Source organism: Talaromyces rugulosus, chromosome VI (genome assembly GCF_013368755.1).
Source record: "Talaromyces rugulosus chromosome VI, complete sequence".
Lineage (NCBI taxonomy): Eukaryota > Fungi > Ascomycota > Eurotiomycetes > Eurotiales > Trichocomaceae > Talaromyces > Talaromyces rugulosus.
In genome coordinates this window covers 2,376,579-2,403,301 of record NC_049566.1, presented here as the reverse complement: position 1 = coordinate 2,403,301, position 26,723 = coordinate 2,376,579, and the positions used below count along the sequence as shown (strand labels likewise).

Sequence of the window (26,723 nt, the reverse complement as noted above, 5' to 3'; positions counted from 1 at the left end):
TGTAACTTTCACCGCGAAAAGGAACCGTCGGCCATGGTGAGAGCAGATTGTTTGACTGCATTTCCATTGAGAGCGCTCCATACATGATTGCGCGGCACTCATAACCACACCCCCGAGAGCCTTTCAAAAAATCCGTATGTAATTTGTGAAGTCGATGGATCAAATTACCGATGACCTCTTCTCTACGTTTATTCATCACTCCTATAATCCTATTAGAGACAAAAAACTTTTGGAGGGATCTACCTTTACCTATAACTTGATCAGGGATCGGAAGGCCCAAGTTGCTGATCACACCATTGCTACATGTCATAATAGTTGATGTTGTTTCCTCGAATTGGGTAGGGAGCTGGAAAAACCATGAAATCCATAACCACAAAAATAAATCTCGAGAATATGTTTCGGGACGCTCTTTCTCTAGAGCGTCAATCCACGCAGTCGTCCAAACGTACACAGCCTCCTTGCATTTATAGTAGTCGGCTAGGACAGCAACTTTAGCAAGCATCTCAAGTGTCAGCTTTTGCGGTATCTGGTACTGTTGTCCATGAATAGCACGAAGGAGAATCAAGAGTGCCTCGATGTCCCAGTCTTCTGCAGTAATCTCAGTTGGGTTCTTTCCCGAATATGTGACGCTTTCTTTCCAACCACCGGTGAGTAATTTTCTGAAAACAGAGGATGCAAGCATTAAATGCTTTGCGGAGACTTGGATCCTGAAGCAGGCCCTGTCCAATGATTCAGGGACTAGGCCAGACCCGACTAGCTGTTCGACAGGCCATTCGGCGGGACTAGACTCCTCAGCGGAAACAGGCTCTTCGGTGTGAATAGGTTCCTCGGCGACAGAGAGGTCTTCAGTTGGCGGCGGTATTGGTTCCGGAGGATCCATATGGTTTTCGGAATATTCTATCTCTCCATCCAGTTCTGAAACCGTACGAGGGTACCCATCGGCAAACATATCCTCACTCATTTCTGCGAATGGAGAATCCGCATTCAGCAAGACTATTACCACTTCGCCGTCTGGATCGATAACATGAGTTGGCGAATCCATGATGCTGTTTCTGGCACTAGAAGTTCTTTATAAGCGAGGAAATAGAAGTTCTGAATGCAAAATGCCAGAATACGAATGTCAGTCAGTCGGGCCCGTTATTTCAGTTTTGATTTCCTTATCCCCTACAGTGCGGACGTGGCGGTCGCGTCAATCGGACACCTAAGTTGATCATTAATGCATCTGCACCCAAATGCAGGTCGCTGTCCAAACACTGGCCGACGGTGGTGGTGATGTGGGGAACAGAGCCTGAACTCCAGCTTGTGTCGACCTTCGGGATCTTGGACGTTTGGGATTATGGATAATTATCCATTGGTTCAGATTATATATGATCAACGGTCCAACCGAGTTTGGGTGGTTGGATTATCATTATAATTGCCAAGAATCATTTGTACTTGGCAGACTCTCCAGATGTCACTTAGCCCTTTTGTATACGCGGTGGCCGGGCACAAAAAAGGTTCATCAGGCCGACATCTTCCCCTGCATGAAGGTGGCTGTAAGAGATGGCGAGCACTTATCTTCCGACAGTCAGTCGCTGTTGACCTTGAGCAAGGATGCTGCTATTATTACTATTACTACGCGGTTTTCCAAGAAGCATTTGCACAGGATAATAAATAATCCACAGTTATAAATGTTTTTTCTCCCTTCTCTACATGTAATAGTAATCATGGCATAGCGGTCTAGGTATCAATTTGTATGTATTGTTTTGATACTATTCCATGGTTGATAAGTCAGTATGTGGTTTATCTTATTAGCAAAGAAATACTCTGACAGTGTCTCCCCCTCCCCCCCCCCCCCCCACCCCTAAAATTTGGCTACAGGACGGTCTTTTAACGTTCATGGACCATTTACCAAGTTATAGTTGCAATTCTCTGGCAGAGGATATCCTCAACGCGAAGATAGACGACAACCTGGATGTTATTTTTCACAATCTACTTACAGCTCATATATTACCTAGTGAGATTTTTTTAAAAATCATTGAGACTCAAAAGAAAGAGAGAGAGAGAAAGAAGAACGCATACTAACTTTTAGAATAGTGAGAGCTGATGGGACGACAAACATCGCCGGTATTCTGCGTTCGACTTTCTGGGGACGAGAGGAAGTGAAATATTCACCCCCCTTGTCAGCTGCAGCAAATAAAAAGGGAAAATTGAATGAGATGAATGTATAGGGTTAAGGTTATTGTAGTAAAATAAAAGCCTCGGCATAGCTATCGCGTGGGGTCCCCGCATCTCCATCTCCATATGAAACCAGAACAACAACAGAACAACAACCAACATAACACCCTCACAATGCCACCAGAAAACTCAGTCCTCGTCCAAAAACGGCCCTCCGGAATCACAACAATATGCATAAACCGCCCGCACCGGCGCAACGCCGTCGACGGTCCAACCGCTCACAAACTGCACGCCGCATTCATCTCGTTTGACACCGACAAGACGCAAAGAGTATGCGTCCTGCACGGCTCTCAGGGCAATTTCTGCGCCGGTGCAGACTTACAGGAAGTCGCCAAGATATCCAATTCCTCTTCTGAATCAAAGGAAGAAAAATCAAACCCAATGCAGCCTGTTACCAACTCAAACCCGGCTCCCATGGGCCCATCACGCATGATGCTATCCAAACCCGTCATTGCAGCAGTGGCGGGCCACGCAGTCGCCGGCGGTCTCGAGCTCAGTCTGCTCGCGGACCTGCGTGTGGTCGAGGAAGATGCTGTCTTCGGGGTGTTTTGTCGGCGTTTCGGCGTGCCCTTGATCGATGGCGGCACGGTGCGGCTGCAACGCATAATCGGGCTGGGTCGTGCAATGGATATGATTCTGACGGGGCGAGCGGTGAGTGCACAGGAGGCTTTGGGCATGGGTCTTGCGAATCGGGTTGTTTCAAAGGGGAAAGCGGTTGAGGAGGCGATGGCGCTCGCAACACAGTTGCTAAAGTTTCCGGACAAGTGTATGAATGTGGATAGGAAGAGTGTGTATTATGCGGCGTACGAGGCAAAGGGGTTGCAGGATGCGCTGGGGTTTGAGTTTGAGAATGGGAAGAAGGTAGTTCTGGACGAGAGTGTGCAAGGGGCGGCCAGGTTTCGGGATGGTGTTGGGAGGCATGGTGTGTTTGATGGGAAGGCCAAGTTATAACCACCTTGAGAGTTGTATAATTGTAACTATTGTGTAGATTAGTTAATAGTTTGTCATGAGACGGCTGTACATCTGAGTTCTCAGTCTCAAATGGACATATGAACAAGCCAAGCTAGATCAAAGTTTTGATTCTCTGTAGGGACAAGATCAAAAAGAGTATGTAGATTCGCATGCTCAAGAAATGCTGTTTTACAATAATGTACATCAACCAGTATAAAGACCAAGACTACCGCTTGCCCTGCACCATATCCTGCATCATCTCCAACCGCTCTCTGACCGTGAGCTCACTCGAAAAGAACGGGCTGTCAAGGTCGTCCACCGTCGTCGGCGTCGCATACCCCCAAACCTGCCACGGTTTCTCTTCACCCTTGATGCGCAGTTTCTGAATCACAACGTACTCTGTACAATCCTGCACCTTCTCCGGCGATGGAACAAGGGTCCTTTGTCTCGTGGCCTGGTCAATATATTCCGTGTACGTGTGTGTACTCTGTTTACTGGCGATTCGAACAATGACCTGCCGGACGCCCGACTCGGGGACCTCGGGTATCTGCGTTGAGCGGTCCTGGACCACGTGAACGCCGGTGAACCAGGTCGACGGGGTGCGGTTGTATTTGAGTAGGTTCCACGAGACTTTTTCGCCTGGTCCGCGTGCGCGGCTGCGGCGGATGAGATTGTTGGCGAGGCCGGTGCAGCAAATCTGCTTGAGGGCGTCCTGGTTACCGCTATATATACTTGTCAGTTTTGTTGACTCAAATTGTAAAGGAAAGAACAAGGAGAAATCCTACCGCGCGAATTCCGTGCACATCTGTTGGTGAAGTCGCATAGCCTCTTGTCGTCGAGCCTTGAGTTCTAGAGGGAGGCCATGGAAGAAGTATTTGTGATACGCAAACGTTCTATCTAGAGTTAATATAGTCATAGAAAATATTAAAACAAAGAAACATACCCAGCAACATTCTGAAACCATTGCTTCAACCCCACCCACTCCATGCGCAGCCTGTCTCTCGGTTCGCGAAAGATCGACGGCATATTCTTCCCTTCGGGCCTGATAAACGTGCCCGGAAGCAAGCCCAGGTCCGTAGGCATACTATCAATAGACAATTCCTTGGCCCGGATTTTCAGACTTTTTTCTAGTGGTCGCTTGACCGGCATAAACTCCTCCACCCCTTTGGCCTGGGGAGCCAAGCTTTGAGAAAACCATCGCTGTTGCTGCTGGAGTTGTTGCGAACTGGAACTGTTGGCGGCGTATATTCTGCTTGCGGTACAGTTTATTTGCCGCGTGAAGCCCGGTGTGCGTCCGAGGGAGAGTGCCATGGTGAAGTGCTGCTGCTGCTGCTGCCCTCGAGCCCGACAAAGGCTGGCGATGGTTGTGATGGTTGCGATGATGTTTGGTTTGGCTTTCGTGTTGTGGGCAGACTTTCTCCGGCAGAATATGGTCACGTGAAACCCAGCACACCGCCTTTGACTGTATACCATATTATTTTGATATTTTATTTTATAATTAATTGATCTACTGTTACGAAAATTAATTCTATTTACGTCGTTGCAGGTCCAGCCCTTCCATCAACCATGTATCAAACAGCAGTTCCCTAGCAGTCGGCCTATCCTCGGGGGCCCATTTAAGTGCTCTTCGCATAAATTCCAAAAATCCCTCCTTGCCGTCTCCTTGAATGTCAGCTGCGAGTACATCGAGAATTATCTCAGGCACTGGTGCAAGATCTTTCCATTTTCCTGGACGTACATGTCAAAATGAGCCACAAATTGCTGCTTCTATGTAGTCGAAAACATACCGTTGTCATCCCAAAACACAGAGCCGACGCTACTCCTCTGGACAAAATCAACAGGAGAGCCCATGATTGCAACCATCTCCGCCAGGTGAACTCGGTCATCGAAAATCCCGTCACTATTTTTGCCTTGGAACAGCGTTCGGCGGCAAACTATATCCCAAGCCTTGAATAGAAAAAAGGATCAGTCGTGTTGTCTGAAATTTGAATGTCGTGGAATAGTGTTACCATGATTGCAACATTCCAGACGTCAACTTTGTAGTCCCAGTTCATCTTCAAAACAACCTCGGGTGCTCTGTATGCATTGGGCATGATATCTTCATTATGCACTTCGTTGCCGAACCGAGCCTCGCCAAAGTCGCTCAGCAATGGCAACCCATTCCCTGGAATGGGCAGTTGGCTCAGATATATCTCCCGGCCGTTGTCCAGGATCTTTCTAGGCGATGGATCTTCTATTTCTGCCTCTTCGAGATCTGAGAAAGTTTTCGCGTCACCCGCAGGCAGTAAAAGGTTCTTCAGTTGGAGATCTTGGAGAATTAGTCATGAAAGTTGATACGTTGTAGGTTGATAATGGAGCTGCACCAGTATGTATAATGTGGGCCTCGGTATGGAGAAAGTCCAACACCCCCAAAACTTGTCGCAAACATGGCTTCAAATCTTGGAGGGTCATGACTTTTTCAGAGAAGAAACCGAGATATTGGTCGACGCTAATCCCGGCTGGTTGAAGAACGAGACATAGATGTGGCTCGGCGGAGGGCCCTCGGACATGGAAATGGCCAAGCAACTGGCGAATGAAAGATTTTCCCATATGATCCGTTTCAACTGAGTTTATGTGATTGTATATAGCAAGCTCGTGGGTTCTGTCGATACCACGCACGAAGACCTTTAAAGCGACATATTTCGAACCACTTTGAGGAAGTCAGCTTGAAAAAGCCTGTTATTGCCCGTGTTTACTACCATATAATGTAGAGAGGGGGGAAAAAGCCTCAAACCCACACTAAGTCGCGACAAAGCCACACGGTGGATGTGACGCCGTAACCCAACTTCGCCAGCACCTGGTATCGACCATCTAGCACTTCCCCGAGACGAACAGGATAATACCATTCAGGGCGGTACGAGGGTAGGGTCTCTTCTTCGACTGGATCTGCCGCATCAATTATATCGAATCCTGATGTAGGGAACACGCGTGGTATAGCTGGGGATGAGGACGACATTGCCCTGCGATCGGCCAACGGATACGGGCTTGTGTGAAGATAATGCCTCCAGGTTCTGCTGCGTGGAAAATGTGGTTTCGGATGAGCAGCTAAAACAAGCCGTCGGAGTGCTCGAGCCATTTTCACGGCCCAAAATACTGAGTTAATTCGCAACAGGGTGATCTCAGAGCAAAGAGAACGTTGGCGTCGAGATGCTTGGCCGCGGAAGAGCTACTTTTAGTACGAAGCGAGGGAATATTCAGTCAAGTCACGCCGTCTCTATCCACGTGGAGAGTGAAAGCTAGGCTGCATGAGAAGCACAAAAGATTAGCAGAATTTCCGAAACCGGTTGAAACTGATCTACTACTACGTATAATCATGGTTCGATCGGAGAAAAGGGGCGAAAGATCAGCAGGATGGCGTTTCCTCAATGGAACTAGCGCATACGAAACACCAAACCCTAACTCGATCTTCTATACAACTTCCAATTAATGATACATTTTCGTATAAAAGCCTGTCCAGTCAGAACCCAATGGCTTTCTCATGCTTAGAACGCCTAAATGGGTATCTTCCATACTTCGAACGCTCAAACAGGTATCACACGGTAAATTACACCCAAAAATACAGAGGCGAAAGCACGTGGCCATTCTCCGGGGCGCGCTTGCCTTTAGGCATAGTCCCGTGACCTAAAGGTAAAGCTGATTTTCCTCTTATTCTTCTCTTCTCTTCTTCTTCTTTCCTCTGGTGTGAGCAGCAGCAGATCCATCAGCAACGACAACAACAACAACACCACCACCAACAGCAACAATGCTGTTTTTTCTCTCCTTTCTTCTCCTTTTGGGTGCCTGTGAGGCAACCCTAAATCAAAATCCGCTTCGCGAGGGGTCGCCCTGTCCGCCCTGTCCTTCGCCTTCGCCCTCGCCCCTGAACTGGACCTTCATGCAGCACGGGTGGGCTCCTGTATCTAATCATAAGTTTGAGAACAAGCTAATTTTTTTGGGATAGCGTGGATCTGTTCTTCACAAAGTATATCTGGTCCGCTGTGGGAGCAGTTGTCGTCGTTCTGTTCGCTAATCTGGTCGTCCAGATTCTGTATGTGTTTATTCTTCGGGTGGGCTCCCTGATCTTATTGCTTATTGATTTCTTATAGCGAACGAGTCAGCCAGGAGTATATGTGGTCTGCGCAGGTGAGCTCGGCGTAAGTATCTATTCTTCAGGTGCCCCCCAGGGTTTAATTACTTACTGATCGTTTAAAGGGACCAAACAGCCGCCCGCAAGCAATGAAGAGCCGCTGGATACTTGAATGTCGTTTTGTGGGCTTGGGGACTGCCCTGGAGAAGAAAAAAAAAAATTGTATAATTAGATAGTTACATATTAAGGATACCATGACCAGGACTGATTTTCTTCATTCGTTTCCTAATATTGCATTTTATTACGACAATAGTAATCAATAACAATAACACGCGCGGCTCTTGGATTTATCCTGCGTAGACAATCTGGCGATCTTCTTTGCGAACAACAAACACAATGCTTTCCGCAATGCATTACTACACCAGGAATTCTGGATGAGCCTCTGTCACGATAGCAACAACCACAGTTATATGCACAGCAGCCGCCGATGGACTTGCATGCGTTCTGGACTTCTTCCTGAGTGGGTGGAAAGTATCCTTTGCGAACGAGATCCCACTTTCGAGAATAAGCACCCTTAGGTCTTATATATAGCCAATCATAATAAAGACTAATATAACGCCACCATGCATGCTCATGGTCTGATATTCGATTCTGGATCTCTTCAAGACTTTCCTTCTCATTTTGTGTCAGCTCTCCGTTAAGCTTTTGCAGTTTCTCGATACGATCTGCATTTTGGATATCGGCAACCTCGGCTAGGATTGTATCCATGACTTTAAACTCCCGTTCTAGAATTTTCTTGACCCAAGCTGTTTGTCGATGTATCAGAAAGCAGTATGGTGGGCACAAGGCCGCCGTGACTTTGGCGGCGTTCTGTACCGTGATGGCTGTGCGGACGTGGCCACGATCGAGAAGGCTTCGTTCAATGCGCGAGAACATGTTGAGGCCGTTACTTTTTAACGACAGCAAAACGCAGTTGTTGTAGCGAACGTCAACGTGACGAGTGTATCCGAAAAGTGACTATGAGGCAGAGGTTCCGGTTAGCAAGGAAGCAGCAAGGACATTGATTGATACCTATGAAAGGAACGGAGACTTGTAGAGGATCTCACAAAGAGGGTAGAAGTATTTGATGTGATGGAAGTCTATTGTAAAAGGAAAAGAAGGATCTCGTCGGAAGGTCAAGGGGAAAGGTGCGGCTAAGTACCCTCTCCCTACACAGGCAGCAGTTTCCATGACGCGCTTAATCTGCCTGATCACAAGAATACGCCGTTCCGGGTTTCTTTCTTTCTTTTTTTTGGTCTTGATGAAGTTCTCTCATTATGTGGTAGACACGACGAGTTAAGCGGTTGGCGCATCATAGCATGCTGTGCTGCCTAGTCCGCTTACGCATCAATTACTCATCGATTGGTATCAACTCTCCTTTTGTTGATGAACAAAGTGAGCTTACCCAGCAGTCTTTATAGGACAACATATATTAGATGCTGAAGAACCTGTTGAAAGATTTACCGCGCACTTCTATACGTATGTCGACCGCTATTTTTTTTAAAAAAAAAATCGTAACCGACCAATTGATATAGTCCAAGAAATTCAAGTCAACTTTAAAAGCCTAATGTCTGTGTGTTTACGACTAATTCATTCTAATATTTGTGATAAATCCATCCCATTACATAGTGGAGTGGCAGAAACTCTGAAGTCATTTTACCAGTTTCTAACTTTTCAGATATTCGCACTTGAACTAATATCTCTCTAACTTTCTATTCAAAAGATATCTTGCTCTCTCGCAATATGGGCATTGGCGGGCTGCAAGAGGACCTTAATTGTAGCTAGAACATGCTAAACTTCGTCTTGAATAGGCTCGAAAGTATAAGGGTTGGACATATAGCGAATAGTGTAAGGTTATATAGAGCGATGGATGTTTAGTTAAAATTTGTAAGGGAAAGCAAAATATTTAGATTTTTCAGCTATATGGATTTGATGAAAAATAGAATAAAAATTTTGACCTCATCCTCTGCGCACCTAACAAGACAATTTCAGCTCGAATCTACGCAAACTCGAGTCTCCAGATGTCCCCAAGCCGATTATTCGACTCTCCCAACCCACCATGAACAATAATGGCATTTGCGGCCGCGACATCAGCATCGAACCAACCTCTGGCAACTGGAACTTGACCACCATGCAGATTCACATGTTCCCACTTCTTATTCTCAATATCAAAGCTCCATACATCACTCAACATCTTTCCTGCACCCTGGTGGCCTAATGAACTAGGATCTCGCTCTCCGAACAGGGTAACAAGATAAGGTCGGCCACTGATGGAAACAGGCAGTAACACGCCGACACTCCGTGGGGCCGGGCCATGAGTCCCATCGGGGACATAAATATGCGTGTCCCAAGAATTAGTCTCTGGAGTGTAGATGTCCAGGTTTCCGCCCTGTTCGGTTTTTCCGTCGAAGCCATTCATACGATACAATTTCCCATCTGCGAATGCAATCGATGTGCCACCACGAGGTGGATCGAAGGCAGGTGCAAGCTCAGTCCATTCCTTGCGAGGGACATTGAAGGCCCAGAGGTCTGAAAGTCGACCTGATTCCGGGCATCCTGCGTGGAGGTAGAGTGTATCTTTACCGTCGCTGGCCATACAATGATAGCTGCGAGCCGCTGGGACTGCGGCCGACTTGGTTGTAGAAGGTTGAATCAGAAACCAAGTGTGCGTTTTCGGGTCATATTCCCAGACTGCGCCTTGCTCTTCGATCGGAGCCATTGCGACGCCTCCGCGACCGGAAAATAGGTAGATTTTGTCATTAAGAGTTGCGGATGCTGTTCCAACTCTAGCGGAGGGGGACAAAGATGCTGGAGGCTGTGTATTTATCGAGGCAGTTGCTATTGAAGGTCAGCCAGTGGTTAACATTGTTCTCCCCGTATTGAGCTTGCGGCTTACCATCATCCAAAGGTACAGCGTGCACGCCATTATCCCGGGGCTCACGAGGCCGTAGCTCTCCTCCGAAGATGTATGCTCGATTGCCTACAACCGAGACTACCTGTGACGACCGCTGAAGGATTTCGGCATCTAGGAGCTTTTGGCACTTGACTGTGATCGCCATGGGAGCTGAAGAAGTGAAATGCGAGGTTATGCGCTGGTAGTTGAAAGATGAAAACAAAGCGGCAAATTTGTAACTACAAGTAGGTCCGTAGTAGCTACATGTATATGTACCTTCAATGTTGACTGGGGGCGGGGATCTTCGGAGGTTCCGAACCGCCGCTGCACTGGTTCAGTAGATGTTGAAGCAACCAATCACTTTAAATTATACAGTACGGTAACCCTACCTTGAACAAATGGGGTTAGTCTAAACTTGACTCCTGCAAGATGGCCTCCGAAACCTCCGAAGAATATAATAAATTTAAACTCTTTATTATTATTATCAACCAATCTCTCTTTATAACATTTGAAGCTTATTATGTAATAACTACTTGATATTTTTATTATGACTTCAAACCGACATTGAAATCTTGTTCTTGCAAAAAAAATTTTAAAAAATTAAATAGTGAGAAAAGGCAGTAAGATAATAAAATACGGATATAGTCAAATTTTTATATAAGTACAGATTCAATGTTCATTTCCCCTTTGCTCTTCTCAGGCTTCTTCCAAACGGAGTAACCCCAACCCATCTACAATACATTCCGAGTTAGCAACGCTAGAGAACTCCAAATAGAATATTTTATTTGTTCTTATGACCCGACTTCCAATATGATTTTGAGTTCTCATCAATGTACATACAGAATTGACCGCGACTGTACAATGGCTAGTACCACTCTACGTGCCCCTAGCCTCGATTCAGCGACAATCTCTTTCTTCGTTCCAGCCTCCTCTGGGGTACATGTCAAAATTTCAGAGGCGATCAGAAATCCGAAAAGGAAGAGATCCTCTCAAGAGCTCGTTCTCTAGAACGGTGCAGGCGCTTGGGGGTAACACAACTTGGGAAATGGAGTAGATGCCCTCTTTGGATTCGCACGAACATGACGTAAAGGAGACCGGTAAGGACGACAGAAATTACACTAATTAGAGCCGGCCATTTGAACTGATCTGGGCGTGAGAAGATAACGGTGGAAATGAAGGAGCAGATCTCAAATAGGTTCTGCCATGCAGCTTCGGTCGACGAGAAGGATCCCCGCGCCTCGGCTTCGATACCCTGCAGAGTGCGAGTCCAGTCAGAAGTCTACTCATCTCACATCAAGAGGATCTCAAATGACTCACCTCTTGAACCAAGATCTGCGCACATAGATCAAATCCTCGCAGGCCAAGTCTGCTGAAGATCACACCACCGACGAGACCAGATGCCGAGAGAAAAGGCTGGTTATCAAAGCGCCAAAAGATAGCGAGGCCACTGGTCAAGCATGTTATCTGCCAACTCACGAGCCAGAGGCCAGCACGCGTGGGTCCTATTTTCCCCATGAGCCAGGGAGCAACCCACGTAGCCAGTACCTCGAATCCGACAGCCAAAGTCCTTGCCACAGCGACTTGTGTCGAGTCATAACCTGCCGACAAAAGCCAAGTGACCATTTGACCAGCAAAAGATAAGACAGTCAAGTACAGTAAGGCTCCAGCAAAGGATGGGAGGAAGCATCGGTGCCGAAAATAGAAATCGAAGTCGTTCAGAGCTTGACGTGCGCCACGAAACACAGTCCTCCGGACGCGTGCGAAGAAATTCTGCTGGCCAAATTCTGGCCGAGATCTATGAGGCATTTTCTTTGCATTCTGTAACTCTGGTATTTCATCATATACCTGGAATGATTTGTGAGTAGAGACCATTCGAATCTGGAGGCAACGGGTTGGACTTGAGGCCCTACCTTGGCGATGGAGAAGTACTCCACAGCGATCGAACAGATATTCATCCCAAAATTGACAATGATAGCGGTTTCCGTTGATATGCCATCAATGAGAGCGATGAACAGAGGACCGAGCAGCTTGCAGACCAAGTCCACTCGTCGCATTTGGGCGTTCAATCCTGTATTTGATTAGTTTCGATTTAGTCAATCCTCGAATCGAGTTTCCAGAGCATACGTCTTAGGCTCGCATGATCGGTCCCTGCAACGACAACAACCTGTAATTTTCTGTCAGTAGTGGAATTGACGGCCTCCTGTGTAAACATGCCCAATCTTTCTCTACGGATACCATATTCAAGATAGAGCATAGCTTCTCAACACAAGCCAGGAATGTAAGGGTCGCCAGCAAAATTAGGTTCACTACTCGTGTCATGGGCATGCCAATCGCTAGCACATAGAATATGGCACACGAAGCTGCCACAACTAGTCGTTGAAGCACTATCAGCCTGTTAACAATATAGATCACACGACTGCCTGTCTCATTCGAGTGGGACACCTGCCAACCGAAACGCGGACGACCTGCAGACGGTCCCCAACATCAATATAGTAACCCACCACCGATGCAAAGAGAATCGCTACCAGGCCACGGGCAAGTGCGTATACGGACATCGGAAGTAGCGTCCCGGGATAAACTGTAGCCAAGTACAGGACAGCCCCGAACTCGAAGACGCGGGAGTTCCATGTCGACAGGAAATGCGATGTGTAGAGACGACAGGCGATTCTTGACGAGAGCCGGCTCTCTCTGTCTCCAGAGGAAGTTGAAACTCCAGCTTCGGCATTTTCACGGTTCGCGATGAGAGGTGAGTGTTCATCAGGTGTTCGTTGCTCGCTTTGTCGGGCGGCCATGGTTTTTCTAAAAAGTGTTGTGTCAAGAACACAAACTCTCTCTTACAGAGCCAGGCGGTCCAGGGACCTGTCTATGGGCATTAAGTCTGGCATCATGGTAGAAAATTGACTGCAGGGTAATCTCAGCGGCGTCTTCAGGTTCCGAATGCCGCTGGAAACTAACTGTACGAGCGTGAAAGTAGATTCTATTGGCAGATGAAGAAGCTTGTTTTGCGGGGACTGCAAGGAGTGGAGAAATTCTTTGATCACAGTGTCACATGATGTTTCTGCGGCCTCCGAAACCTCCGAATATTTTCCCCAATTCCAAAGCAACCACTAACAATGCGTCCAACAAGTCCTTTGCATCAGAAAAGGGCATGCGACATTTGCTACAGAAGGAAGGTGCACATTTCTCAGGTTTTTGGGATTATGAGTTGTCTATTAACTTCTTCAGGTCCAATGCTCTCTTCCAACCCCAGATGGCCCGTGTACAAGGTGCAATCAGCGAGGCTATGAATGCACGTTCCGTAGGGAGAATCCACGGAAAAGACGGCGTAACAGGTCTGAACTCTACCTGATATCCCACACACTAGATTCTAAGGCTTCATCTTTCCGCATTCTAGCGATGTACAGACACTGTTCCAACGTATTCAGGAGCTTGAGGGCACCTTGTCGCGGGTTGGTACGGCTCCAGAGACGCCAGGCCAGCCAGAAGCATCACCGACAACGCCAGTCCGTTCTAGCATCAGCACAAGTCATGTTTCAACCGTGGTGAGTGGCAGGGAAGGCCCCTCTCATTCTACGAGCTCGCCCTTCCCAGCTGCCTCCACACAAACTCCAAGTGGTTCTTATGATCAGCTTGCCAGAGATGATCCTGTCAGGGCCTCTAGATCTGCATGTCAATGGGGACCCAACTGGTACTTCAATGGCATACCGATCTCCTCAGAAGGAGGTCGCGAGTGGGTTTCCCAAAGAACCGGCCAGGCGGTCTCTTGGGCTGATTTTAGCATTCCTATCATGGGATATTCTGAAGCATCGATCCTCCAGCAATCTTTCTCTCACACATTATACGAACTTCCTGATCAACATGTGACCCGAGAAATCGCGGCCGTCTTCTTCAATTCCTCATTCAGATTGGTCTTCCCAGTGCTGGATGAGATTTTGTTTCAGACAACCCTGGAGGCCGCATATGAGCCTGTGGAAGGGACACTGTACTCATCTAAGCATATTTCAGCCAGGGCGTGTGTTTTGAGCATGTTAGCAGTTGTGCCTCGTCTGGGCCTGTCGAGGCAGCTACTACCCTCCATAGATGCGGATTTGTGCGCTACCAGGGCACATTGCCTCTTACTTTGCATTTCCGACGATTCCAGCTTGCCAACACTAGAGGCAGCAGTCATGTTGGTCAGTTCGTGAGATAGTGACCACTCGAGATGCAGGCTAATGTTCCAAAATAGCTGATACAGCGCGCATGTTGCACCGACTGGCATGGCGCGACCTTCTTCCAATCAATTGCGTGTCGCATTGTCTGCGCTCTGCGGGGGCATTTGTGTCATACATCGACTCTCTCCGGAATTGACAGTGAGCACTCAGAACGAGAAGTCCACCACATTCGAATGCTATTTTGGCTATGCTACATAATCGATAAGGACATCTCACTTTTCACGGGCAACCCTCCTCTGCTCACCGGGTTCTATTGTAACCTGACTCTGCCTAATACCTACTACGATCATTATGCCTATTTGCCAAGTATGAACTTTTCCCCGGAAGGCAGTCCTCAAAATACCAGTCCCTATCTTCCCGGAGATCCTCATCTCAGCCATCTGAAAGAGAAGGTCTACAGACAACTTCTATCTGCTCGAACGATGCATGATAATGACAACCAGCTTCTCTTGAATATCCGACAACTGGACGATGAGATTGAGCATTGGCGACTATCGATCCCTATCGAGTTCCGTCCTGCGCTGTTCGTCTCGAAGAACTCGTTACAAAACACGTCCAATGAAGCCATCCCATATATGGTCCGACGTATGACTTTACAATTAGACTATCATCACCTGATGACAGTCATCCATACAACAGTCAGGAAATGCACGGCCAAAAGCAGTGACGAGGTTCCAGATCTACATAGCGTGGTTCATTCGAGCTTCGACCTGTCTTTGGTGGCTAGCCGCTCAACACTATGGTGTTTGAAAACTCTCGTCAGCTTGATTGCGGAAGATGCATTCCGGTAAGTGTATTCCCCCCGATTATTTTTTTTGATACCCCTGCAGTATGGATTCCTAACTGTGGCTGAAGGTTTGTCACATTCTATTCGACCGCCGCTGCGCTGTCACTCTTGCTCAACATTGTGATTCATCCCCTAGATGCACAATCGCGGATTGACTTGGAGCTCCTTATATTAGCTGCCAACACAATCCGTAATATGCCCACGCAAGCCTTGACAAAAACCGAAAATTCTCATATTCGAGAACTAAGCAAGTTCGTCATGAGGCTGGTGTGGCTGGGAACATGTGCAGTGACAAAGGCAGAAAATGAAGCTGATTAGATGTGCTCCAGGTCAACCAAAGACAATCAGCTTTTACAATCAACCGGAGGGGGTTGAAGTAACTTCATTGGATATGACTGCATATTACTGTAGAGTGTGCGGCTGGATATAACATTCACGCACAAAGAACATGGACATCCAACGCAAGTGGCAGGGAGAGGCTCAACATGCCGGGACAGTTGAATTGAAATATATACCAACTACAGAAAAATCACCCAACAGTCTCACCAAGCCTCCTACACGGGACCGCATTGAATAGTTCTGAAAAGGCCTAGGCATCGAGTAGGGTACATGAGGCACAGACCTCGAATCAGCAGACAGAATGGCCCCCTTTCCTGGATTTCCCCTCAACCGTTTTGAAAGGGTTTAACAGAGCCTGTCAGAACCGTGATAGGTGGTCGCGGGAACACTGTTGAAGTCAAAGTAGCCATTGAGTGGCGGTGGCTGTGATACTTTAATAGGAAAGTCGTCGAATATATCAGTGCACAGCCAAGAGTTGCCGCTAAGAGCCTCTGAATACATGTATACAGAAGTCCGCCCAGAAGGAGCAAAAATATACTAGCCATCGTAGAACGAAGTGTCTTAACACCTTCAGAAAGCAAGGTCAAATAACCAAGGAACAGACACACCAGATTGAAACTATAATTATTTATTTATATGGTTGGTTATAGCTTCATATTTGAAAATATATATGATTTTTTGCATTGAGGGGTTGTTTTCTATTGAGGTGTCGGGGCTGTGTAAAGCACAGCCTCGGAGTAAGCGAAGGGGCCGGCTACTTGCTAAAAACAGCCTGTTTGGGGGTCCCATTTCACATATAAAATGAAAGAAACAAACCAATGAGTGGTCGTTCCAACGGGGGTCAAAAGAGGTTACAAAGATGAGGCGGCTCGGTGTCTGGTTTAAATTTAGCTATCAACCTTAATTAAGGCTGCATATACGCGTTACATGGACGGAGGTGAAGTAAGGGTAAGATAACTGACAAGAACACCCAGGTTCCAAATATCTGTATTCATCCTCCAGCCACAGCCTAGGATTACTTCTGGCGCACGATAATGGTCCGGCTGAATAGGATAGAGACCCCAATCATCCTCACACTCAAGATGTGACGACATTCCAAAATCCACTATCTTGGGTATGTTCTTGATTTTTTTTTATGGGGCCAAATTCGGTACGAGAGCGATAAACAGATCGACCGGTGCTGTCGATTTTGTACGGCATGGGTTCGTCGAATTGAGAATTCATAAAGTCGCCCAACACGGCAGGGTCTTCGAAGGAGACCATGATATTCTCAAGCTTTAGATCTGCAAAATAAATTTATTAACCTAAATCCTTCAGCCGAGTCAGAATACGTACCGGTATGAACCACCTTGCATTCGGAATGGAGATAGTCCAAGCCTGTCAAAAGAAAACGAATATGTGTTTTCAAAAGTCGTAGTGGAATAACCCCATTATTGAAACGCCTTTGAAAAAGCCATATGGATTCCCGCATAGGCTCATATGCCAAGCAGAGGTGGCTGCCCTCTGCGCCAGGAATCTCAAAACACTCCGAGTACGTTCAAAAGAGGGCACGGCCGCGGTGGGAAGGGTTTGTCTCGGCGACGTGCTTTTCAATTTCATGTTCATCGATCGTATGCTGTCCAGTATTGGTGATCTTCAGTGCCACGACACTTTCAGGTTCCCATCAGTATCTATATAAACTATTAGAAACGAACACATCTTATCAATAGAAGTCACATGCCCCCGTATATCACGAGCCAACCAAACAGTGGAGGAGCTGCCCCAGCCTACTTTGACAAGAATCTGGTATCGTTTGGCCAGGACCTCTCCGGGCTTCGCAGGGTAGAATGTTTTGGGACTGTAGCCTGGGCAAATCTCTTCATCGACAGGCTTGTCTTGGGGCAATAGAGGACTTGGAGGGGGCGCTGGAAACGGTCGCTTGCCAACTGAGAGCAATGAGCGCGCCATTCTGTAATTTACCGACCTCATTTTAAACTGCTCTAGTCTACGAAGCCTCAGACGACAATCTCTGATCAAAAGTATTTAAGAGGGGAAAAGAGAGAAAAAGAATGAGCAAGAGAAGAGCGAGACTACAGGACTTGAACAATCCATGTCGTCGTTGGATGACGGGCAATCGCTATTTGTAAATAATTTAGACCATATAAAAAGTAATAAAATTAACCGAAAGTAGAAATCTTAAGTTTTTAGCTTTGAAACTAACCGAAAGAAGATATTTTAGATTTTTAGCACTAATAAGTGGAATCCTATTGGTTGGGAATCCTTTAGGCCCACACGTGTAAGTCATTGTGGTAGTGGAGAACTCGTACCCCGGTTTGTTGTTGATCCTGATTAACATCAGAGATTCATAGCATTGCAACGCCATCACGTCTTCGAACCTGCCCTAACAAATATATATATATATATGTTATATATAGTTGCAACGAAAATGGCTTGGCGCGTCCCGTGACGGTCACGTGTTGAATGATCGGCTATAAACAAAGCCCCCATCAATCATCAATTGGTATCTCAACGCGTCCAAAGACACCGAGTCAAAATGTCGTCTGAAATCGAACGGCTACAGCGCCTTCTAGCGGAAACCGAACAGCAGCTTTCCGCCTCTCAACAGCAGCTTTTAGCTTCTCAACAGCAATCCTCCAAAACCAACCTCCCTACGTTTCTTGATGGCCTCCACAAGCATCTTTTTCTCAACCTTGGAGTGCAGCTGGATAAGACAAAGTCGACGCGTGGCGATCCCGTAAATGCGACCAACAAGCTTCGCCCCCGCAAACTTAGAGCTTGGGATTCTTTCGCCGGCGAACAAGAGGAAGTCTGGCGATTGCTGATGGATTCTTCGCTTATGGAAGATAAATTATTCACTTCCCTGCATACTTTGGAAGAGATGGGTGAAAATGTTGGCCGGCAGCTGACGGTTCGGAACTTGACTTGAATCTTCTTCTTCATCAGACCGTTGAAGACCACATTTCGAGAATCATTGAAGAGCTCTACAAGGATCCAGAACTTCGACAAACTTTCGGTCTGAGAGGGTCTATCCGTTTCGAAAACCATTCCAATACACTGAGCCCAGAACGAGACCTGGAAGAAGCGTTTGAGAGCATGGAAATTCGCGGTCCCTCCACGAGGCGGCGCTCACCGCGTATAGCTGCCCGGAGAAGACGCCTGAGTCTGAAATTCCCCAACCAGTAATCAAACGGCCTCAAGCTGACCAGTTCTGCGTCTATAATATTACAAACGAATCCTCTGAATCAACACGTGGTGTCGCTGCTTATATCAAAGAGTATAAATCTCCACACAAGGTGACTTTGGGCCATATATACGAGGGATTAGGAGATATGGACGTGGATGAAGTGATAGAGAAGAAGCCCAAGGAGCCTCTGAAATCTCGCTTCCAGCGAGCTGTTATTGGACTCCTCTCGCAGCCTTTTGACTACATGATACGTGCTGGTACGCAGGTCGGAGTCTTCAGCACTGGCGAAGCCGATATCTATCTACGAATTGGCGATGACCCTTCAACACTTTTCTACCACCTTTCCGTGCCAAAAGGAGACGTTGGAGATGAGACAGGATGGGACCCTCACTCGGATTGCCCCAATCGCTTACACTTGACTAGCGCAGGTCAATCTCTCGCCTTTACTCTTCAAGCGCTTCGTAAGCGGCCCCAGAATCAGGCTTGGCGTTTGCAAGCAATCGGTAATTTACCGAAGTGGAAAATTGTACTTGCGGACATTCTGAACGATATTTCTTCTGATGACGTTCCATCTTCCGAGTATCGTCCGCCAAAAACGAACATCTCCTTCCTGCGATCTCCAATCCAACTACGTCGCAGGAGGCCCAAATTCAACACGGATGGTTATCGACCTTCGAGCACGCATAATAGTAGTTCTGATAACGACGGGGATGACCCCAATACACCAAGCCGGGGTCCACGTATCCCTCGGGGTGTCGCAAGAAGCCAACGACCAGCAACCGACCAACAGTCTGACCAAGCTGAGCCAGGCTCATTTCACGAGGATAATCATCGACGCTACTGCACATTAAAATGTCTACGCAGCCTGGTAAATCGAAAGGGATTGGACAGGGAGTTAGACCGGGATTGCCCCAATGTCCATAATCATGGAAAAACGAAGCATGTTTTGACCGTAAAATCCTCCATCAAGCGGTTGCAACGTCAATTATCCGAGACCGTCAATGAAGACTGTGAGACACTTGGTATCCACGGCTCTCGAGGTGCTCTTCTGAAAGTGACGCTCTCATCACATGGGTACACCGTGCCTGCGAAATGCACAATCCCAGAGTTCCGCGACTACCTTCGCCATGAAGCAGCTGTATACAACAGCCTTCGACCGCTCCAGGGGATATACGTTCCCCTACACCTTGGAAGCATCGATCTAGTCCACCCATACAGCTACGATGGGATTGCCTACCTCAAGCATATGATGCTACTGAGCCCAGGCGGGCTCCCTCTTAGCGTAGCAGCTAGAGACTTAGATCAAAATATTCTAATCTCCAAGTTGAAAGAGTCCCTATCAGCGATTCATAAGCAAAACGTCATTCATAAAGACCCGGCCCCGCGCAATTGGTTGTACAATCCAGAAAGCAAAAAAGTGGTGATTTTTGACTTTGAAAGGGCTGAAATTATCAACCCACGCTCGATATTGAGCCTGATTTCACCGAACCGCAAACGCAAACGAATTACACTCGATAAGGAACGTCCAGGTCCAGGATTTGTGAAGGAAATAAACGAAGCGGTGTCTGAGTTGCGGGGCTTCCGTCTACCGCCACCTAAACATGTCGTTACCTCGTGTGTACGATGAGGTAGAGAGCGTCTCAGAATGAGTGACAGTTATCAAGATCAAGTACTGTCAACCCACGATATATCATGTTACATGATGCAGTAAAACAAAGAATCTTTTCGTGACCAGGTGGACCTCAGACACGTCATTGAGTCCTACACTCATCGTTTGCTTGATGTATATGGGTGACTCTAGTGTTATAGTATTTTCGCCTTCTTACCCCAAAATGGCGAAGCATGATGCGTTCAGCCTATATATTTGCCTGTATATTTTGGTACTGATCTACCTTGTGGCGAAAGATATTTTGGCCCTAGTTTGCAGTATTATCATTGATGTATATGCTTTATGATATACAACAGTAGGTGGATAACCATTACACATACATCCATTTCCACCGCAAATTGGAGGCGTAGCGTCGACTATCACATTATTGATCCGCCCAGCGTAATATTGAGAAAAGAAAGAAAATCAACTTCAATGCATAACAATTTCCTCCTATCGGTGTATAAATTATTGCATCGATTATCGATTGTAGAAATCGCGTTGCCATTATTGGTCCAGAGATGGGAGTTGGTTTAGTTCCGTCACGCTACCTCCGTCACTTTCTCCGCCATCCCCTTGCGTACGTCCACAACCCACGAATACTGCATTCAACAAGCACACTACACCCCACCACGCTACATACACACAAAAGATAGTCGAAACAAGAACCCGAGAAAAAGAAATACACGGCAACGAATGCCGTAGGGAGCAAAGTCTGGCTTCCACCCGCCGCGATGCCACACGCCTTCCTCCGTCGTCATCCGCCCGGCGAGAGTCTGCACAACAACAACATCAACGGCCAGCGTTCTTAACAGATCCGATAAACCCTGCGACTGTTGGCATGAAGCAGCGCGTTGGATTAAATGCGCCATTTGCGTATGCGGCATCCATGAACGGGCTGGCGGTGGCCGCCGCAAATAACCATGACCATTACGACGATGATGATAACGATAGCTCCTCTCCGACCTCGACAATTGTCCCTCCTTCGCCAGCCACTTCTCGTCGCGCCTCACTCGTGCCTGAAAAATTGACAACCAATAATACCACTCCACCTGACACTGTTTCTGCTGAAAACAACAACAACATCGACAACGACAACGACAATGACACCGCAGAAGAAACAGAAGAAGACACCACCACTTCCACATCCACCTCCTCCCGCCCCTCAAAACTACACCCCCGCGTCGCCGTGATCCTCGGCGTAGACCGTAAATGGTATTTACCTCTGGTCGTCTGCCGCGCACTCAGCGTCGTTCCAGCACTATGGTGGGGACTGCGCTGCGCATTCACGTTTCTCGCAGAGCTGTTACGCATCAGACCAGGCATGTGGCGAGAGGGCTGGGTTGCGATTATCGTGGGCAGTGCGGCGGCGGATTGGGATGTTGAGAGACGGTTCCGCGTGACAGAGGTTGCGTTGGCGATTATGTGGGTGTGTATAACCCATTATCCATTAGACAGAAAGAGAGAGAGAGAGAGAGTATACTAACAAGGGTATAGTGCTGTGCGTCTGCGTATCTTTCGTATTTCTTCATGGACTGCATGATGTCTCGCTGGTTCGTCTCTCTCGCACACATCTACGCAAAAGTATCTATACTGATTCTCAAACAGGCTTCTGAACTACAGTCCCCCAGCAGTACTCATCCGTCTCCTCGCAACCAACGGGCTCATCGCATATCTCACTTCGTCCGTCCTCTTTCTGTCCGGCGCCTCGGTCGACCCTCGCCTTTTACTGCCAGCCTGGATATCCATAACCACCGTACTTTTCCCCCTCCTCCTCCCCCCTAATCTTTTAACAGCGGTACTAATCTGTAACAGACGCTGACATTCCTCTACCACGCAACCCAAAACCACGCCATGATCAAACGCGAAACAACAGCCTCGCTCTCTGTGCTCTCCGTCGCTAGTTATATTAGCATGTCCCTGCTACTTTTGCAAATGCATCTGACGCGCGATAATGAGCCGCAGGTGCCGGCTTTTGTAATGGGACAGAGGGTTTTGGATTGGATTACTTATACTTCTTCTTCTGCTGCAACGAGCACGGCGGTGTCGGAATTGTGAATATTTTCTTTTTTTTTCTTTTTTAAATTTCTTTCTTCTATTTATAAGTTTTTCGGTGTTTATTTGATATGACTTTTTTACAATAGAACTTTTTACTAGTTGTATAGTTAAGTGATTCAGTGATTGTATCTTATTCCGATAATGACCGTATGAACAGTGTAACAAACAACTGCAATACTAGGTAACTAGCAAGACAAGCTTGCTACAAAGTAAGAATAAAAAAAAAGCCAACAATCAACCCCTGAGTTTTTGTAGAAAAAAACACACGAGCAAGAGTCGATACAAGGAAGGAAAACAAGTAACAAGAGAAAAAAAAAAGGCTTGTCTAATGGGTATCTAAAACGCCGTGTTCCAGTTTCTCTCTCGTTCTCTTTGTTTAAAAACAGAAGAACCCCGTCGAGCGAAAGGGGATATTCTTGACATTTTATCACAAATGATTGTAACGTTTGACGAAAACCTGTGGCTCGTACGTACAGTCAAGAATAAAAACTCGCACGGGCAAGTCCATGACTTGCTGAGAGGACCGGAACGACACGGCATTTTGAGTTTAGAACCCGTGGACCTGGGACGAATGTGAGCATGATATATATGGGGACAGAAAAAAAAAAGACGTACCTTGATGCTCTTGGCATCAAGTTCCAGGCCCTCTTTCTTGTCGACTAGGAATTCCTGAACATCTTTACGCTGATCGCCCTGAAGCTGAATCACCTCCCCCATTTCGGTGTCGTTGACAATGGTGCCATTGCAAGCTGCAAAGTCAGTTAGTATATACCAGTCTAGCCATGTCACCGAGTTGTCTAAAAAAAACATACCGAACTTCTTCTTAATGACCTTGAGAATTTTCTTCTGATCAAACTTCTTTGGAAGTCCCTGCACGGTGGTCAATGTCTTACGACCATTGCGCTCTGAGAGATGTTAGCAGGCCGAATAGGAAAAAAAAAAGGGAAAAAAAAAAAAACTCACGTTGGATTCGTATATGAATGTAATTCTGAGACTGCTGAGTCTCACCGGTGTCTTCGTCGGCTTCGGCGAAGGGGTCTGGTTGAGGCAAGATGGTGGTTAGTTTCTGATCAACCAGGCTAAAATTCTACCCCGCTCTCTCCGCGACCACGACCGATCACGAGAGCGACTGTTTGAGCATCGCGTTCGATATGCAGATGCAAATATGTCGTCTCATGAGAAGGTCAAGTCAAGAGGAGAGAGGGGGACGTTTCTCTCTCGCCACACAAGGCACTGGGTAAAGACTCACCGAAGGTCTTGAGGTTTTCGATGGACATAAACTCTGCCTTTTCTGAGAACCTCTCTAGAAAAAGGGTATAAGGGGAATGAAGCGGGAAGGGGAGAATCTAGGTCTCTGGAGAATTCGTCGACGCAGGTGGTGAGTCTGTCTGAAAAAAGCAGCAGAGGGGAGATGGGTTTGATGGTGGTTGAGAGACGAGAGGGAAGAAGCGCGAGGCCTAACGTTAAATATTATTGCGCAGCAAAACCGCGGGGGGTGCCGATGACTCAGCTGGTGGCGACCGTCGTGATTGGGTTATTGGGCGGAGAACGCCCCACTCCGCGATGCAGCTCGTCCTTGTTTCTCTCTCCTTTTTCAACAAAAATAATAATTATTATTATTCACCGTTGGTTTCTACAGCTAGTGCGGGTCTGCGCGAGCGTCTCTGCGACGCTGTGTGTTTGCGTGTGCTTGCGCCAGCATGCTACATGTCTAGGCGACAGAGCTGCGCATTATTACCGCTATGCATGACCACGGCTAATGACACCTCGGTCGGAATATGATACTCCTGATATACACTGTATTATTATCCTAAAGTTATTATATCAAAGTCCCGAACCGCCCACCGCAAAACGCCAGCCCTGAGGAAGTTGGAAGTTGGAACAACAGTACACGGCCCGGCAATCTTTCGTTTGATTTGCAATCCCCGAGCTTATGGTGAAGGAGACGGCGAGGGAGCTGCTGCTGTAGTGCTTCCACGGCCGGGGGGAGGTGGAAGGAAGAGTGGCATATATGTCTAAGCATCGTTAACGGTGGTCTTGCGGGCAACCCAGAAGGGAGGGGACGTACAACAGCCATGGCCATCACTAACACAAATAATTAGTATAATGCTGAACAAGTTGGGTAGAGGTAGAGACGTACGTGACATAAAAACAGACATGTAAGAGGGCGTCGAGGCGGTTTTGGCCTGGTCTGGAGTCTCTGCGAGCCAGTTTTGGAGAGAAACAACCACCGAGACCCTGTTCTGCTGTTAGCTTGACATGGCCGTGTTTGTTATCCATGCGAAAACGTACCATCCGATTAGCCTTTCGAGTTGGCGCTTTTATCAGTATATACTGCCGTCAAGTCGGATAAAATCCATGTCGTTGACTTACCGGTTCCGTGTGAACATCTATTGAGCAAATCAGTGATTGAATCCTGACAAACCAGATACATAACAAACTCACCGCAGCCATTGGAAGTGTCGTGGACATGGCACCTATCTCACCATCAACTACTAGCCCCCCCCGAAGTATTTCAGTCTCAATAGCATGTACCTCCCATATCCGTCTCACTCTTCTCCTTTGGCGGATCGACATACGGAATCACTGCAAGCAAAGAGTCAGTCAGCTCAATTCTCGCAATAGCAAAGAAAGAAAGACACAATCGTACCGAGATCCGCCCGGCGCATATCCTTTTTTGAAGCCATTGTGCGCTGCGATGAATAATCTGTGGCGACAATAATAACTGTTCCAGTCATGAAGCTGTCGAGCTGCTCCTAACTTCAATTGCCTATGCGGACACGTGCCACGCTAGCCGGATGGAGTTAGAATGTTGACGGGTATCCCGAACCTCCGATGGGCCAATCACAGGCGGTACATTCGCTGTTTGTCATCGCTCTGACCTTCCAATTCGCGACCTTTTGCCTTTTCATACAAGGGGATACAGAGTATATAGAGTATACCGAGTATACAGATGTGATTATTTCTATGCTGTACTTTATTGCATGTGCATGTCTAACCAATAAATCGCATTTCCCGGCCCGTCTTCGGCGCTCTACTATCATCTGACTCGTAATGACCCAAGAACTGTACAATATGACGATCACTGACGGTTTGAGGCAGCAGACGAGTTAATTAATTATTTGTTGGGGGACACGTTCATTGTTTGCTGCTACGTAGTAAGTTGTGTCTCACCCAGTCGAGTTGGGTGATCAACAGATAACACGCTGCTCAAGGATGCATCGGGCAAGGGACGTGCGTCGTGCAGCCAGCGAACAAAGTTGTAATGTTTTCTTTTCTCCGGAGTCTTGCCAGTCTTGCCAGTCTTATCACAGGGGCAAGTAAAAAATGTCGGTCAAGATTGTCTTAACAAAAATACAGTTTCGGAGGCTATCGGTAGGCTTTGAACAATGCCTCGGGCCACAGGCTACTGATAGGGTGATACTGACATCGTACGGTCATTTAATTAGTCCTATCACCCAGCGAGCAAAGATGGGCTTGGCGTGGGGCTACTCCAGTTGCCAGTACGTCCTCCATGTTGCGTCTTGCTACTATGTACTAGTCATGCTACTCTGTACACAGTACCAAGTAAGTACGGACCCCGGAGTAAGGGCACAATTCCCATGTTAGAACCGGCACCTCGGATCCTGAACGGTTGTAATAATAATAATAATGCAATACCAAGGCCCGGGTAACTAATTATTAATAAAAAGGGCCCGTTCGGACCACGACGGGGGCAATTAATTGTGGGGTGGTCCCTTTCGGTGAGAGGAATACAGGAATAATACGCACCGGAATTATTCAAATTAATGGGTGAAGTATGAGAGAAAGAGAGATTGCATCAAGGCACACCACACACCCTCCCGGCCAATGCGTCGCAACAGAACAGGGAATGTCTGCAGGTGCACAGCCAGCAATAATGAGACTAGTTGCATCACTGCATGCTACATAGATCGTTAAGGGCTGAGCGCGTGCCACATTCCTCTTGCAAGGCCGTCAGTCGCTGACCGAGAACGCGAGCTGCAGCTAGCTGAAAAAAAAAAAAAAGAAAGAAAGAGGCAGACTCCTCTACGTACTACACTATCTGGATCATGCCATGCTCGGCGATCTACTTGGCGTTCGCTCCCCACAACGAGATCTCGGGTGGGCCGCTCTCATGATGCAAAGGAGAATGTACTATGTAGCCGTGGTATATCCCGCTGATTATTGCTATCGCCGTCATGATTCAGTACCGCGGTATCAGGCAATAGTGACAATATCGCCGATCTCACGACCACATCACCGACTATTGAAAGTAGTATGATTGTTGAAT

At 47.3% G+C, this 26,723-nt stretch overlaps 12 protein-coding genes across 12 annotated transcripts; 4 read left to right on the top strand and 8 right to left on the bottom strand.

The window, feature by feature from the left end:
- Positions 1-195: 195 nt before the first annotated feature.
- TRUGW13939_11206 (uncharacterized protein) lies at positions 196-1,042 on the bottom strand (the record flags this gene model as incomplete). Its single annotated transcript, XM_035494314.1, has 2 exons — positions 196-201; positions 257-1,042. 2 exons carry the CDS (start codon positions 1,040-1,042, stop codon positions 196-198), a joined length of 792 nt encoding a protein of 263 aa, XP_035350207.1.
- A 1,289-nt stretch (positions 1,043-2,331) lies between these two features.
- TRUGW13939_11205 (uncharacterized protein) lies at positions 2,332-3,168 on the top strand (the record flags this gene model as incomplete). The annotated part of the gene is made up of 1 exon (XM_035494313.1): positions 2,332-3,168. One exon carries the CDS (start codon positions 2,332-2,334, stop codon positions 3,166-3,168), a length of 837 nt encoding a protein of 278 aa, XP_035350206.1.
- Positions 3,169-3,394: 226 nt separating this feature from the next.
- On the bottom strand, positions 3,395-6,163 carry TRUGW13939_11204 (uncharacterized protein; the record flags this gene model as incomplete). Its single annotated transcript, XM_035494312.1, has 8 exons — positions 3,395-3,890; positions 3,954-4,061; positions 4,112-4,630; positions 4,734-4,896; positions 4,956-5,115; positions 5,178-5,476; positions 5,532-5,832; positions 5,942-6,163. The coding sequence occupies 8 exons, from the start codon at positions 6,161-6,163 to the stop codon at positions 3,395-3,397; spliced, it is 2,268 nt and encodes a 755-aa protein (XP_035350205.1).
- A 786-nt stretch (positions 6,164-6,949) lies between these two features.
- On the top strand, positions 6,950-7,426 carry TRUGW13939_11203 (uncharacterized protein; the record flags this gene model as incomplete). The annotated part of the gene is made up of 4 exons (XM_035494311.1): positions 6,950-7,092; positions 7,148-7,234; positions 7,293-7,340; positions 7,399-7,426. 4 exons carry the CDS (start codon positions 6,950-6,952, stop codon positions 7,424-7,426), a joined length of 306 nt encoding a protein of 101 aa, XP_035350204.1.
- A 263-nt stretch (positions 7,427-7,689) lies between these two features.
- TRUGW13939_11202 (uncharacterized protein) lies at positions 7,690-8,209 on the bottom strand (the record flags this gene model as incomplete). The annotated part of the gene is made up of 2 exons (XM_035494310.1): positions 7,690-7,828; positions 7,896-8,209. The coding sequence occupies 2 exons, from the start codon at positions 8,207-8,209 to the stop codon at positions 7,690-7,692; spliced, it is 453 nt and encodes a 150-aa protein (XP_035350203.1).
- Positions 8,210-9,311: 1,102 nt separating this feature from the next.
- Positions 9,312-10,371, bottom strand: TRUGW13939_11201 (uncharacterized protein; the record flags this gene model as incomplete). Its single annotated transcript, XM_035494309.1, has 2 exons — positions 9,312-10,150; positions 10,209-10,371. 2 exons carry the CDS (start codon positions 10,369-10,371, stop codon positions 9,312-9,314), a joined length of 1,002 nt encoding a protein of 333 aa, XP_035350202.1.
- A 795-nt stretch (positions 10,372-11,166) lies between these two features.
- Positions 11,167-12,997, bottom strand: TRUGW13939_11200 (uncharacterized protein; the record flags this gene model as incomplete). Its single annotated transcript, XM_035494308.1, has 6 exons — positions 11,167-11,457; positions 11,523-12,050; positions 12,116-12,273; positions 12,330-12,369; positions 12,441-12,589; positions 12,646-12,997. The coding sequence occupies 6 exons, from the start codon at positions 12,995-12,997 to the stop codon at positions 11,167-11,169; spliced, it is 1,518 nt and encodes a 505-aa protein (XP_035350201.1).
- A 257-nt stretch (positions 12,998-13,254) lies between these two features.
- On the top strand, positions 13,255-15,521 carry TRUGW13939_11199 (uncharacterized protein; the record flags this gene model as incomplete). The annotated part of the gene is made up of 4 exons (XM_035494307.1): positions 13,255-13,464; positions 13,631-14,377; positions 14,431-15,203; positions 15,272-15,521. 4 exons carry the CDS (start codon positions 13,255-13,257, stop codon positions 15,519-15,521), a joined length of 1,980 nt encoding a protein of 659 aa, XP_035350200.1.
- Positions 15,522-16,619: 1,098 nt separating this feature from the next.
- On the bottom strand, positions 16,620-17,489 carry TRUGW13939_11198 (uncharacterized protein; the record flags this gene model as incomplete). The annotated part of the gene is made up of 3 exons (XM_035494306.1): positions 16,620-16,825; positions 16,878-16,919; positions 17,237-17,489. The coding sequence occupies 3 exons, from the start codon at positions 17,487-17,489 to the stop codon at positions 16,620-16,622; spliced, it is 501 nt and encodes a 166-aa protein (XP_035350199.1).
- A 586-nt stretch (positions 17,490-18,075) lies between these two features.
- On the top strand, positions 18,076-22,432 carry TRUGW13939_11197 (uncharacterized protein; the record flags this gene model as incomplete). The annotated part of the gene is made up of 7 exons (XM_035494305.1): positions 18,076-18,432; positions 18,486-18,625; positions 18,682-20,340; positions 21,080-21,803; positions 21,872-21,927; positions 21,983-22,130; positions 22,190-22,432. The coding sequence occupies 7 exons, from the start codon at positions 18,076-18,078 to the stop codon at positions 22,430-22,432; spliced, it is 3,327 nt and encodes a 1,108-aa protein (XP_035350198.1).
- A 547-nt stretch (positions 22,433-22,979) lies between these two features.
- TRUGW13939_11196 (uncharacterized protein) lies at positions 22,980-23,709 on the bottom strand (the record flags this gene model as incomplete). Its single annotated transcript, XM_035494304.1, has 5 exons — positions 22,980-22,994; positions 23,048-23,181; positions 23,245-23,337; positions 23,396-23,470; positions 23,682-23,709. The coding sequence occupies 5 exons, from the start codon at positions 23,707-23,709 to the stop codon at positions 22,980-22,982; spliced, it is 345 nt and encodes a 114-aa protein (XP_035350197.1).
- Positions 23,710-24,363: 654 nt separating this feature from the next.
- On the bottom strand, positions 24,364-25,119 carry TRUGW13939_11195 (uncharacterized protein; the record flags this gene model as incomplete). The annotated part of the gene is made up of 8 exons (XM_035494303.1): positions 24,364-24,447; positions 24,501-24,517; positions 24,573-24,670; positions 24,725-24,736; positions 24,806-24,822; positions 24,878-24,909; positions 24,968-25,018; positions 25,083-25,119. 8 exons carry the CDS (start codon positions 25,117-25,119, stop codon positions 24,364-24,366), a joined length of 348 nt encoding a protein of 115 aa, XP_035350196.1.
- Between the last annotated feature and the right edge of the window lie 1,604 nt (positions 25,120-26,723).